The sequence below is a fragment of the Lepisosteus platostomus genome, chromosome 3 (genome assembly GCF_059453375.1).
Source record: "Lepisosteus platostomus isolate fLepPlt1 chromosome 3, fLepPlt1.hap1, whole genome shotgun sequence".
In the NCBI taxonomy this organism is placed as follows: Eukaryota; Metazoa; Chordata; class Actinopteri; order Semionotiformes; family Lepisosteidae; genus Lepisosteus; species Lepisosteus platostomus.
Window position 1 is genome coordinate 70,523,809 of NC_142613.1, and position 12,947 is coordinate 70,536,755.

The 12,947-nt window shown below is 37.2% G+C and overlaps 1 protein-coding gene across 10 annotated transcripts in view; it reads left to right on the forward strand.

The window, feature by feature from the left end:
• The window catches only part of ralgapa2 (Ral GTPase activating protein catalytic subunit alpha 2), a 198,778-nt gene that overhangs the window by 140,628 nt on the left and 45,203 nt on the right, over positions 1–12,947 (forward strand). For 8 of the 10 annotated variants that reach the window (XM_088626655.1, XM_088626646.1, XM_088626647.1 and 5 more), the window contains 2 exons: positions 1,600–1,758; positions 9,469–9,596. In XM_088626655.1, the coding sequence (XP_088482781.1) occupies positions 1,600–1,758; positions 9,469–9,596 (287 nt within the window). Of the gene's footprint in view, positions 1–1,599; positions 1,759–9,251; positions 9,646–12,947 lie in introns of those variants that run through there. The other 2 variants (XM_088626653.1, XM_088626654.1) reach the window with 2 other exon arrangements.

Here is a 12,947-nt window from a genome sequence, read left to right on the forward strand (position 1 = left end):
CATCGTGAGGGAAATTCATCAGATCCTGAAAAGCACTGGCGACCCCATACTGAACCTTTGCTCAGTAGCCAGAGAAATTTGTTAGCTTTTGCGAGATTAGATTTTCAACAGCTAATCTAACTGCTGAAGGGTTTGCAAAGCTTGGGACAGAGTTGTGCTATTGGGTTTGTTCAATTCATTTGACTCCAAGCACTGTAATTGCACTTACATCTTACAAGGCCCTTCGTAGCCCGAGGCAGGGCAGCATCAGGAAAACAAATTGGCAGCTACAGAGCATGAGTGGGGTGGGGGGAATGAAAGGGGCACATTATCAGCATCCAGGCAGTCAGGCTCTGGCAGTAAGTTTCTTGGTTAATTTACAAATAAAACTTAGGTTTTCCAGTTCACGCAAAACAAGGGGTAGTTTGCAGACCAGATTGTTTCTTGGAAAAAGAAGGGTTATCATCCCCCAGCAAAAAAGCAAGAATTCCTCAATCCAATTGAGGGCTTCTAGCCTGACAGACCAGCTGGCCTTGTTAATGCAGTTAGCTGGACAAGGAGGTCAGGCTGTGGGGTACAGGGCTTGTGTCAGAGTGACAAGTGGTCTGACGCCTGCCATGCTTACAAACTGGATTGCCGCAGGCAGTATCTGCACTAGCATATAAATTACTGGGGCACACGACAAGTCAGCGAAGAAAAGAGCCTGTTTTTCTAAGACAAGAGAATCGAGTGGTTGTTCTGGAGTGTGTGCAGGCTGGTGATGCACAGTGGGTTTCGGTGGGAGGAACTGGGGTTAACAAGGGGTAATGTGGGCTGGGGTGTACACGCTGGCAAGTTAATGCTATTGAAAGAAATGCAAAGATATATTTAGAAGTAAGTGGGGAAATGTATAATAAAGATTTATTCATCTGTCCTTTGAACGATTTCCTGGATTTGCTCTAAGTACCTCAGTTGTTTATGGACATGCAGAGGAACAAATAATCTTTAAGTGACATTTCTATTAAACATGCGCAACATTCAATTTATATTTCTACTGTAGGTTTTGTTCCTTAAATGCTGGGTCTACAATTACTTGCCCTTGCAAGGCTGGAAATATTTTTACCAAACCAGTGTCATTTGTTTGATAGCATTTGCTTGTTAGTACAGTTTAGTGTTTGTCATATGTTTATGTAGTTAAGTTACTTATATTTGTTTTCCAAACAGTTTTGTTTGTAAATTGTCATATTATGCTAACGGAAGTTTTTTTTTTTAATTTAAATTGTTTCCTTATTTCTCCACCTCCCTAACAAAGATCTTTCCTGTTTGTTGTGTATTTTTTTAACTTCTGCTATAGTGTCATCTTTAACTGTGCAACTGTATGTTATCAAGAGCTTCCTCACAAATTTTAGAGTGCCGCCAGTCTTTACCATACACTTACATGCTTTTTATAAACATATTATTTTTTGGTGAAATATGGTTTTATGTAAAGCTTTGATTTTGAATATGTACAAAACATACGTGCACATGTGCAGGACACATGGAGAGGAGCTGATTGTCAGTGATTTAATTAGTGAAATGTTTGATCTGTTAATAAACTTCTGTCATCACCTCTGTTAATCAAGAACCAATTTACTGTTTCAGCTTCGTCACCTGGGAAATGATGAGGTTCACATCGTCTGGTCTGAGCACAACAGGGACTATCGCAGGGGCATTATACCCACAGATTTCGGGGATGTGTTAATTATTATTTATCCAGTGAAGAATCACATGTTCTTCATCCAAATCATGAAGAAACCACAGGTATGTATTTGCTGTGCCCACATGCCATTAGGACTTAATCAGTAGATGCTAAATAAGCTCATTTTAATAGTCTTGAGGATACCTGCAGACCAGCTACATTTCAGGAAGAGATTGAGCCAAGATGTCATGGCCAAGATGGAAAAAAACATGTATTCTTTAAGTAAAGCTAAAAATGAATACAATTACACATAGTTCAATAATACTAGATAGTGCATTCACAAGTATAATGTAAAGTAACCACAGATTTCTAATCAGTGCCTTCAGTTATCTGACCTTCAGTTTTGACAATTTTTCTACAAAAATACTAATAGGGCTTTCCAAGGCATTTTGTGTAACTTTTGCCCTCACATAATTGATTTCCAGAACTTATGCCTTAAAAAGACATCTCTACAAATTGGCAGGGAGGTGCCCTGGACCACATGTCTCTCAAAAGACTTTGGCTGATCATGCTTAGGCTTAAGTTTACCGAAAAGGAGCCTCATCGTTTCATTTATTCATATCAAGCAGCACTTTGTTATTAATTATAATATCTTGTTATATTGTATTCAGAATATTTTCGAATAATATCACTTCGAATAATATCCCTATCTAAATTGTATATAGTACATGCACATCAACCAGCACAGTGATGCGAGTGAAGATTAGCCAGGGATAATGTGCAATCTTACTTTTATTACTTAAATAAAACACAAAGTAAAACAGAGTTTGAAAACTAGAGGTGTTCCCATGTATTGTAGGTTACTAGGATGTGGCATGACCTCGATAAGAGAAAAAAAGTGACTGACTAGCTATTGGCATTTCTTCAATCATATCATCGATAATGCATACTGGTGTGTACAGTATGCTTCATTTCATGCCCACATCATGTGATATTTGGCTTGACATGCTTACTGTGATGCAAAAAACAAGAAACACAACAATTCCCCTTGCTCCATCAGGTACTAATATTTCTTGCTGTAAAGATTATAGTTGGGAAATATTTGGAAATATCTGAAAACAGAGTGATCAAAAATAATAAGAGCACAAACTATTGATATTGGAATACACCCAAATGCCATTTTCTCATTCTGACTGAGGGGGTTTGTGATGGTCTCGCATGTGTTGTTCTTTTGTCCTCATTGTCCATTTTCCAGTCTAACCACAGTGGAAGTCGTGTTGGACAGTGTAATGCTTCCTTCAGATGAAGCCATGAAGCCAAATGAAAGTTTTTCTGTCTCCGTGCAAACTGAGCTAACGGGGACATTCATTTAATAAGCAGGATTATTTAAAATATGAGGAGTGGAAGTAGGCTAACTTTTTTTGTGGTAATTCTGCATTGAATCTGCATTTTGCTGGGGTATATGCTGATGTCTTGAAGCCGAAATTGTAACATTTTTTTCTAAGTTTAAAATTCTAAACATGGTGAATATCAAGCATCACAGCACTTGTCTCATCACTGTATTAACACAGATTGTAAAATAAAATATGCAGTGTTATTTTCTACAGTATAAATTATGAATCATCATTATACATCAACAAAACTTTCCTGAAGTGTTTTTATGTCTGGTTGCCCTGGAAAATAACATATTAAATATGTATAATAACAAGTACTTAGATTAAATATATATATATAATAGGTACTTATATTAAATATACATTATTAAGTTTATATTTGGATTTCTAGGCATATTTATGCTTTATTTCATAAGTTTAACACATGCTTCCTTACAAAATAACAATATGAAATTATTACTGGCAGATATGCTTTGTTAACCATCATATATTGATGACAAATTAATGTTTGTCAAAACACAATTAGCGCTTGATTAGCACAATGCAGATCAAAAACACCAGATAATTTTTGGCAACTACAGAACCAAGAATCTTGTTACTGAAGGCTTGAGAAGTAGCATTAATATAATCTCTCATTTAAGAAAAATAGCTTTCTACACAGAATATAATCTACATATCTATGCATGGCCAGTCTTTAATTTGGTAGTGCTCATGTGATTCTTGTTCTTCTGGTATTTGTGACTTTAATTCAGTTATTTAATATTTTACCTTTATCAAACAATCCAAATTTTATCTTAGTTTTAGACCAATCGTTTTAAGAATTATTTGTTTTTATTGCTTTTTCTGGGGGCTCTGTCTCTCAGCTGCGCAAGCATCTCTGGAGTGCGGTCATGACGGTGAGACCTTTTACTGCGGTGCTCATCCATTAAAGACCACACAGTTGGCACTTTTTTTTCAGCTGTAGGTTCCTGGCTTTAATCTTCATTGTTCTGTGAGAGACAAACTTAGATCTTTGTAGCCCACTGTTGGCTGTGCTGGGGTCACATTCACCACGGATGCCTTACGACCGGTGAAATCGGATTTGTGCTGCTGTCAGCCTAACCTCTGGCCAAAAGCATCTCCCTGTCTTCTTGCTGCATCCTCTGTCTTGCAGCCTGCTTCTAGCCAGACACACTGTGCATACTGTAGGTTAAATAGAAATCTTTTAAAACAGAATCTGTCTGACAGACTCCAGAGGCTCTTTTTAATATTTAAAGCTTCTTTGAGGGTTAAGCTTACAGTATTTTATGTGGATGCTGGTATCCTCTGACCTCCCTAGTTTATGGACAATAACATTTAAATAAAGCAGAAATCCTTTACTTTTTTACACAGAATCTTAGGTTTGGAGAATATGTAAAGGCTGTAAATGAGATTGTAAGGTGTTTTAGATACAAATAAACATTTCCTAAAGATAACACAATACAAAATAATAAGGGATAACTAAACAACATTGACATCTGATAATACACACATACAATACTGATTCTTTTCTTTTTTATCCAGGGTATATGGTTAAAGTAAAATGTTGAGAAGCAATAAAATAACAAGAACTGCTATTGGTGTTCGGTTCTTCACACCGCTCCATATAGATGAAATAAATTACAGTTAGGAAATGTCTTCTGCTTTTAAAACCTGACCTCATTACTGGTCCCAGATCCAGAAGACAGATGACTCATCAAGAAACTGTATAAAGAAGACCTACAGTATGTGGCCCTTGACTTTTTTCAGGGTTACCTATTTGTCATATACTGTACATCAGTTTCAAAACAAATTCAATATTTGTATCCAGTTTATAATTGTGTGACCAAAATAATACTCAGTCATTAAAAACCTCAAAATGTAAGTAATATGCATTCATACAGTAGCTGTATTATGTTACCTTATAAGTATTGCTTATGTGATGCGTCTAAAGCAGACATTTCAATTAAAATTGTGATTTCTTATTAAATAACTTATTTTGTGTGTGTACTGGAAATATTTGCTATGCTGGTATAACGGTTGTATGATTTAATTTTTAAACTTAATAACCCTCATAATATTTAATTCTTTCTCAAAAATTCAAAACGAATTAATTACAACGTTTAAAATAATTAGAATTTGCATATCACAATTCTTTGGTTTACCATTGCTTAGTCACACAATACAAATTTCAGAATGGTATAGTGATGCTAATGTTTTAGATGAAAGGGTGCATATAGCATTTACTAATGGTTAGTGAATTTATAAAGTATTAATATAGATCCATAAGTGTGATGATGATAACCGATGTCTACCGTAAATTAATTGATTGGCAGTAACAAAGTCCTAATCCAGACTTATGTCACATAAATCTAACCATAGGGTAAAAGTTGGGGTTTAAGGCTTTCCTATGGTTAGAGGCACTGTATGTGACATTTTTGTAACTGTTTGGAACATCATTAATAATGTCTGTTTGGTGTTCATTGACTGTTATGAACTATAAACTGATACCGTAAAGCTAATGTTACAAAATGACCTATTAATATAAAATAATACTGTACAAAGAAATAAATTATACCACAAAAGAACTGCAGGTTTAATATTAGTAAACAAAGAGAAAAATAACCGTGGTACATGTGCCCGTAAGAATGTGAAAGATGTTTCTGCAGAAATATGCAGTGATCGTGATGAACTTTGGGATAGACAGACAACACTACAGAAGAAGGTGGAGTACACACTTAGACTTTTCACTGATAGTTCTGTAAGCAAATCACAGGCCCTTCCCAGACTCCCCCCTGCTGTTCTGCTCTGGGCCTTGGCCAGGCCTGACAGCTGAATTGTGCTACATTATCTGGTGCCTTTTGTGATGCCTGCTTGTGTCACTGTGAGTGAACTATACACTTTTCATGAGTCACCAAAGCTGGATTTGGGAACAGGCTTTCAGGGGTTAGGTAACTGTGCCATCTAGTCTATATTGAAAATAAGATTTTATTTTTTTTAAAAAGAGGAGTTGTCCTAGACAAAAGATAAAACACAACATGTCCTTGAACATAGTATTGGTTGCTTTATTCATTTGTTGCACTTTTAATGCCTGTCATTATAATGTCTGTAGAATAGTTCCTTAGGATAACCTGGAACTCGACTAGTCAGTGCCTTTTTTTATGTGCTGGAGAACTTTTACTCCACTTTTAACTCCACTTTAAATAAAAAATGTACTTTCTATTTAAACTGTACCTTAAGCTTAATAATGCTACCAAATTACTGTTATCTGAAGTCCAAATGTATACAGTGTATATAAAAGTAATTTCTTCTCTCAGATTATCCTAAATCTAAGTATGTAAATATATATGATATCAATACTGTTTTAAAATGAAGCAAAGACATCTTTTCTGAGCAACCTCTTATTTATCGTTGTACTATGGAGAGAAAATATGAAATATGATCCTGCTTTGTGCAGAGGCTGTGATCCACAGTATTTAAATTGCATTCCCTAAGCAAGTAAGAAGGCTGTTTCTACTATCAGGTTACAGAATCCATGGCAACATATGGCCTCTTAAATACAGAATTGTGCACTTTCTCTTTGCATTTGAAGTAGGGCACCTGGAGTGAACATTAACCCAGAAGGATTTAGCCTTTCACTTAAAATTATATCATTTTTTAAAATTCTTTTTCAGAGCAGATAGACATTACAATACTAAGCCCTTTTACAATGTCATTTAGATCCTCCTGCTTGGCAAACAAGCATTGATTAGCAATTTTTTTTTCCCTGCATGCATGTGTGTGAGTGTGTCTCCTGATTAATTAAGCAAAGTAATTATCCTGAACTGTGGCTGCGTCTTTGCTCAGACAAAACCGTTTTTTTTTTCCGAAACAATGAGAAGTCTGTCAGTATGAATGTTCTCTACGCGTCACAGATGTATTAGGACACTTCAGACAATGAAGCACAAAAAAAAAGTTGCTTGCCAAATGGGACAAAGAATGTCATACAGCTGAGAAGCTCAACACATACCACTCGGGACACACGGCAGCTTCTGTGGTCCACAGACGTGTCATTAGACTGAAACCAGTGAACCGAACATAATACAGTGCCATTAGGTACGATCTTTCAACAGACTGCTGAAGATGAGTGTTCTTAAAATAGCACTTCTGTAAAAATCGCACACAAACCTGTTAATCTTTTGTTTTCAGCATCACGCTGCAATAAGTGAACACCGCAAGTTTACAAAGGACTTTGAGTCCTTTGTTTGAAAACTGTGAAAAAAAATCGCTTTAGACGCTAACAAATCAGGTTGCAGCAGTTTGTTGAATTTCATTTTCCATGTGCTCTTGTGTCTGATTTATTTGAATCTGGTAAAGCTTCTAAACAATACATTAGCTTCACACTGTTTCACTTTAGAAACATCTTTTTAAAGGTTCAGTAGTTCTTAAAAACACAAACTTGATTACTAAATAAAATGAAATTGAAACATTATCTTAAAATGACAATGTTACAGATCTAAACCACATTAAAAGCAGTTGTTGAAGCCGTTTAAGTTGATAAGTCTCCTGGATGAGATCCTCTTCTCTGTTGTTAGCAGGGAAGATGGACCAAAAGGTTCTTCTGTCTCATATTTTTCATCCAGCTAAATCAAGTTTATAATTTAGATTTAATTTAGTTTAAAATTATGCATTACTTTTTGACTGTCAGAATTAGCCTATTGCTTAGTGGACACAAAATATTACCATGAAATGGCCTGCTGCCACAGTCTAATAAAGATATTTTTCAAACGCACTAGGGATAGGCTCTGAGCTTGGAAGGGTGCCTCATAATGTCATTTATATCAGTTTCCAGGTCAATAGTCATATGGCCTTATTGAATCAAGTTCCCGGTTATGTTAAGGAGATGCTGCGTATTATAAGCAGTTGTTAAAATGCAGCATTTGTGCCTCATTGTTTTCCACACAGAAAATTATTGTATACAGTATATTTATTAAAAACATTGCCATGTATGTATTTTTATGCTTGTCTTATGATGTAATGACAGTTCCACAGTTTATGAAAATGAATACAATAAAATGTGCTTAAAACATTTATAATACTTTTGAATAAATGGTTTATAATTAATTCAGTAATATATTTATAATAAAGTATATAAGAATTAATATTTGTTCATTAAAAGTAGATTTATTCAGGTCATTTGAATGTTTATTTTTCCATGAAAACAAGAAACGTATAATAACCAGGATGACTGCATTTTTACCAAATTCAATACATTGAGTGGCCATATTGAGCAAGGGTTGTTCAATCTCTTCCCTGTGTTTTGTGAACAGTATACTTACAGGTGGTGCATTTCAAGCTTTCATCAGAAGAATAACTTGCAGAATTCTTATTTTGTTGAAAAGCATCCGGCCATTATTAGTTTGTAGCTTTGGCTTTGTCATACCTGCCAGTTGCAGTCAAGTTATTCTGGCCAGAGCATGCTGGAATGGCATCTAAATGAACCGTTTGCAGTAGGCAGCTGCCAGTGTCAGATGTTGTATGAAACTTGAATTCCTTTTTGCAATTCACTGCCACCTTTAATTAGAGGAATTCCCTGGGTGCAAGGGGTTTATTATTCGTTTTGTCTTGCCATTCAGTGACTGTCACAGTCATCCGTTGCAATTGTGTGATGGACGAGTCACAGTTTGCATTTATTTGTTCAATAAATTGGTATCCAGAGGAACAGATCTTTAGCTTTTCTATCGGAGATAATTATGTTTGCTTCATTTGTCCCATCATATGTATTGACTATAAATGTGTGTTTGCACATACATGCAGTATTCCCAGTGGGCTTCATTCTTTCAGCCCATATAATATCAAGGGCTCACAGATAATTTTCTAGTGATTCTAGTGTCTTTCAAAATAAAAACGATAGTCTTAAACGGTTTTCAGTCTCTAAATGCTCAATATATTTCTTCCTTTTGAAAAGAATAATGTCACAAAATCAGATTTTTACTTAAATATGTGCACGTGATATGGCCTGCTGAATTTTACTCCACTCTTTAGAACAGCTCCTGTCCAGATCAAACTGTATCTTTCCCCTTACTGTGTGTAAGGACTAGGTGATAAATTGAGAAACTACACATGATTATGGGCCTTAGAAATTACACTAAAACATGTGATGGCGTAGAGTTTAGTTTGCCACACTTTTGATCCGTGTTTTCACCAGTAGAAAAAGTTTATTTTTCTTCTGTTTTCGCCCTCAGGACTGAGACAAGAGGCCTAAGTAGTGGTTCCTATGTGTTCCAAGTCAAGATGGGCATATTGATGGGATTAGAAATCAAACTGGGAAGCTCCAAATGCCATTATTTCCTTTGCACAGTGTGGTATCGCCTTTATAAAGCCAGCCACTGGTGAACCTTCAATCCCCCACCCCAGTGCGTCTTTGTTTATCTTCACAGTTTTTCCTCTTTTCTTCCACAGGTCCCTTTCTTTGGTCCTCTGTTTGATGGAGCCATTGTAACAGGAACCCTGTTGCCAAGTTTAGTACGTGCCACATGCATCAATGCCAGCAGAGCTGTGAAATCCCGCCTAACACTCTACCAGAGCTTGTATCCTTTCACATAAAATAAAGCCTTTCCTCCGAGTGGGGAAGCTAAGGTAAGATTTCACTCTTTCTGGAATTCCCTTCATGGCTGTAGGCTGTTCTACAAGTCACAGGATTAGAGGTTCATTAGTTATAGTTGTACAAAACCTGTCTAACTTGTTTGTCTTTGTTACATGAAACAATAGCACTGAAAATTATTTTTCCATTAACATTGATCAGAATCCTTGGTTGTCTTTGTTATTTTCATCCTCCGTCATGTGCAAGCTGTCTGCTTCAGATTTTTGCGGAAGGCTTTTCATCTGACCGGAAATTTAACTGAAAAAGTATCCCGCTAAAACGAATGTGACATATGGCGTTTAATGAGCACATGGAGCATGTGATTAGTTTTTATGGTTTGATGCTGGCGTTGATACTTTAGTGGTTTGGCAATTATGCCAAATTTAAGATCATTCACTTGCCATCTTACATTTGTTTCGTAAATCAAAATGTTCTCTACTTCTGACGCAGGGTTAGTGAGATGTGATCTACAGTACCTTTATTTGGAATATACAAGAGTGCCTCCTTTTGCCTTGTAAAAATAAATGAATACATCCCAAAACAACTGGGACAAAGCACCAGTTCGTATAAAAGCACGCTGTAAACTCAGATTACAGCTGTACTTGTCAGTCGGTTTAAGGAGAGTGCAATCAGCGATGGAGATTAATTTGCATCTCAATTAAGTAGAAATAAGGGAGAAGGATTGTGGTCTGTTGCTAGCAGGTTGTGGAAGAAATCTGATCAGCCACAAAGCCATCTAGTACTGCAAATGCAGCCTGACTAGAAGACAATGGCTGAGGATTTGTTGCCATGGTGACCTGAAGCTTGGTTGCTCACTGCAGAACCCAAGTTTTGCACTCTACGCTCTATTTTGGCATGATGACAAAACCCACTACTGTAAAGAGAGGAAATGAAAAAGCAATAGCTACTACAAATCAAACAGAAACAGACTGCGGCCATGTGAACCTCTCAGTTTTCAGGGCCATGTTAGAGATATAGGGAGTGCTAGCCATACACTGTGAGAGAATGTTTGTGAGATTTCACATGCATTCAGCATTCATTAATCTAAGAATTATAGTTTTCAGTTATTAAATAAGATTCCTTTTCGTAACGACAAGCTAACAGAAAATAGTGCGTCTACTAAATGTATTATATGTGCATAGTATTTGTATACCTCGTGTTTCTCACCAAATACGTGCCTAATGGTCTTGTGTTATTTTCCTCTGCTGTTGTATTTTTTTGGTTTTGCTTTCATTGTTTCATTGTTTTTTAATTCGTTGGTACCTTTGTCGGCTCTTCTCGGTGCCTTAAATTGACTTCAGTAGTACTTGGGGTTTCATGTTCTATTGTGGGATAGCATTACTTTTCACATCTTCCTAATAATGGGCATGTTGACCATAAACTGCATTGCAGTAACATCTCATAGTCTTAATGATTCAGCCTAGCACGTGTCATTGAGTTTGAAGAATCAGGCCTAAAATCTATTCGTTCAGTAGAGTAGCTGATGTTGGAGGTCTCCCAAAAATGTCTTGAACATATACAGTATTGTGGGCTAAATGTCCAGTGACATTGCGTGCCTAGGTAAATTTGATCATATAATTTCTAATCGTGTTTCTCCTGTATGGAACCATACCCTACTAAAATCAGCTTGGCAGTCCAGCATGAATCTTGATTCACTGGAGAAGACTGTACAGTGGCCACTGTGTTCCACACTCCCTCTCTGATGTATTGTACAGCAGTCCCACTATGCTTACTGGTGTAGTCTAAAGCAGCCAGAAGCAGTACTGTAACGAGAGCCGGTCCAGGCTCCAGTGAAGCGTAGTTCAGGACCCTGTGTAGACGGTATAATTCAGAAAAAGGTGGAGAAGGACAACAGGGAAGAGATGTAGAGGATCACAACGGGTTGACAGACGGGGGGGCGTGACGGTGGTGATCCGGTGCTCGGGGGGGCATGTCGGTGGTGATCCGGTGCTGGGGGGGGTGGCGGTAGTGATCTGGTGCTTGGGGGGAAGTGGCGAAGGCAAACAAATCCAGACAGTCCAAAGGGAAAATCCGTGGCTCAGCCCAGGGTCCAGGAACTGGGGGATTCATCTGAGACAAACAAGGTTAAAATCCGGAATGTGATCCGGAACAGGGAATAAAAACCAGGGTAACGAGGCCAGGTGCTTTGAGCCCCGGACTCAGATAATTAGGATGCCGTGATGAAGCCTATGTCGTTGGGTCTCTCCTGGACCCACTGGTAGGCGGGCTTCCGGGCATCCATTTCCTAATGCTGAGCCAGGAATAGCAGGAGCCCCAGGCTTAAATATTAACAGACAATACAGGAGGCAGGTGCACGTAATCAACTAAAATACAAAAGGGTCGGAGCGCCCTTAAGAGGAGGGATGACGATCTGTAGTTTGTCCTGCACTGCTGTTGTGGTCAGCAGTCACTCCTCATGGTCAGTTGTGCATTTCAGATACCCCATTTGTAGGATCACTGAACATCACATTTTTGGTTCTTTGGAATCACTAATGGCAGTGCATCCCAACAAAGGGAAAAGAATGATCTGTCATTTCCAAACCTTTACATTTTTAATGCATTTTTTATACATTTTGTAAGTCCTAAATAATAACTACTTGAGCAGAATTTGTAGAAATGCATGTAACTCACATTATTTTACATATGTGTCTTCTTGCATACAGAACGGCAACGTGAATGAATGGAAGAGTCAAATTCTATTAGCTGAGTTACTTTAGATTGTAGTTACAATTGTTATATACAACAAGAGTAAGGAAAGGAACATTTACAAGTATACAGAGGGGTATTTGTAATAACAAATACCAAGGATTTATTCATCTTTTTCAGTTTATTTAATCTTCCTGGTTAGCTGCTTTTGAAGCAGGTGGAAAGTAGACCTTTTCGTGCATCTTGCACAATCACGAGCACAAGTGGAAAATAAAACCCTGGTAATTTAAGTAAAACACTGACTCTACTACTGACAAATGTGAATCATTCATTTTTTGACATCTTCAAATTATTTTCTGAACATTCCATCAGTGTTTGAAAGAAACTACTTGTGGACTCGACTAGTACTTCAAGTGTGTGCCTTGAACATGATAACATTGTATGTAGTGTTTAGCACATTTTACAAGTAAAAAGGTCATTTAGGTTTGTTTTTTTACATTGAAGACTTAAACAAAAGGCAGATTTGTCAAGGCTGAAACATTACATTTTGGCTCAAGGGCTACCAGCATTTGTGTGTGTATTTGTTGGGATTGTACTTTCTGAAGAGAAACCCATTTGTTAGATGAACAGCTGCTGACTGGTAGTTTTTTGC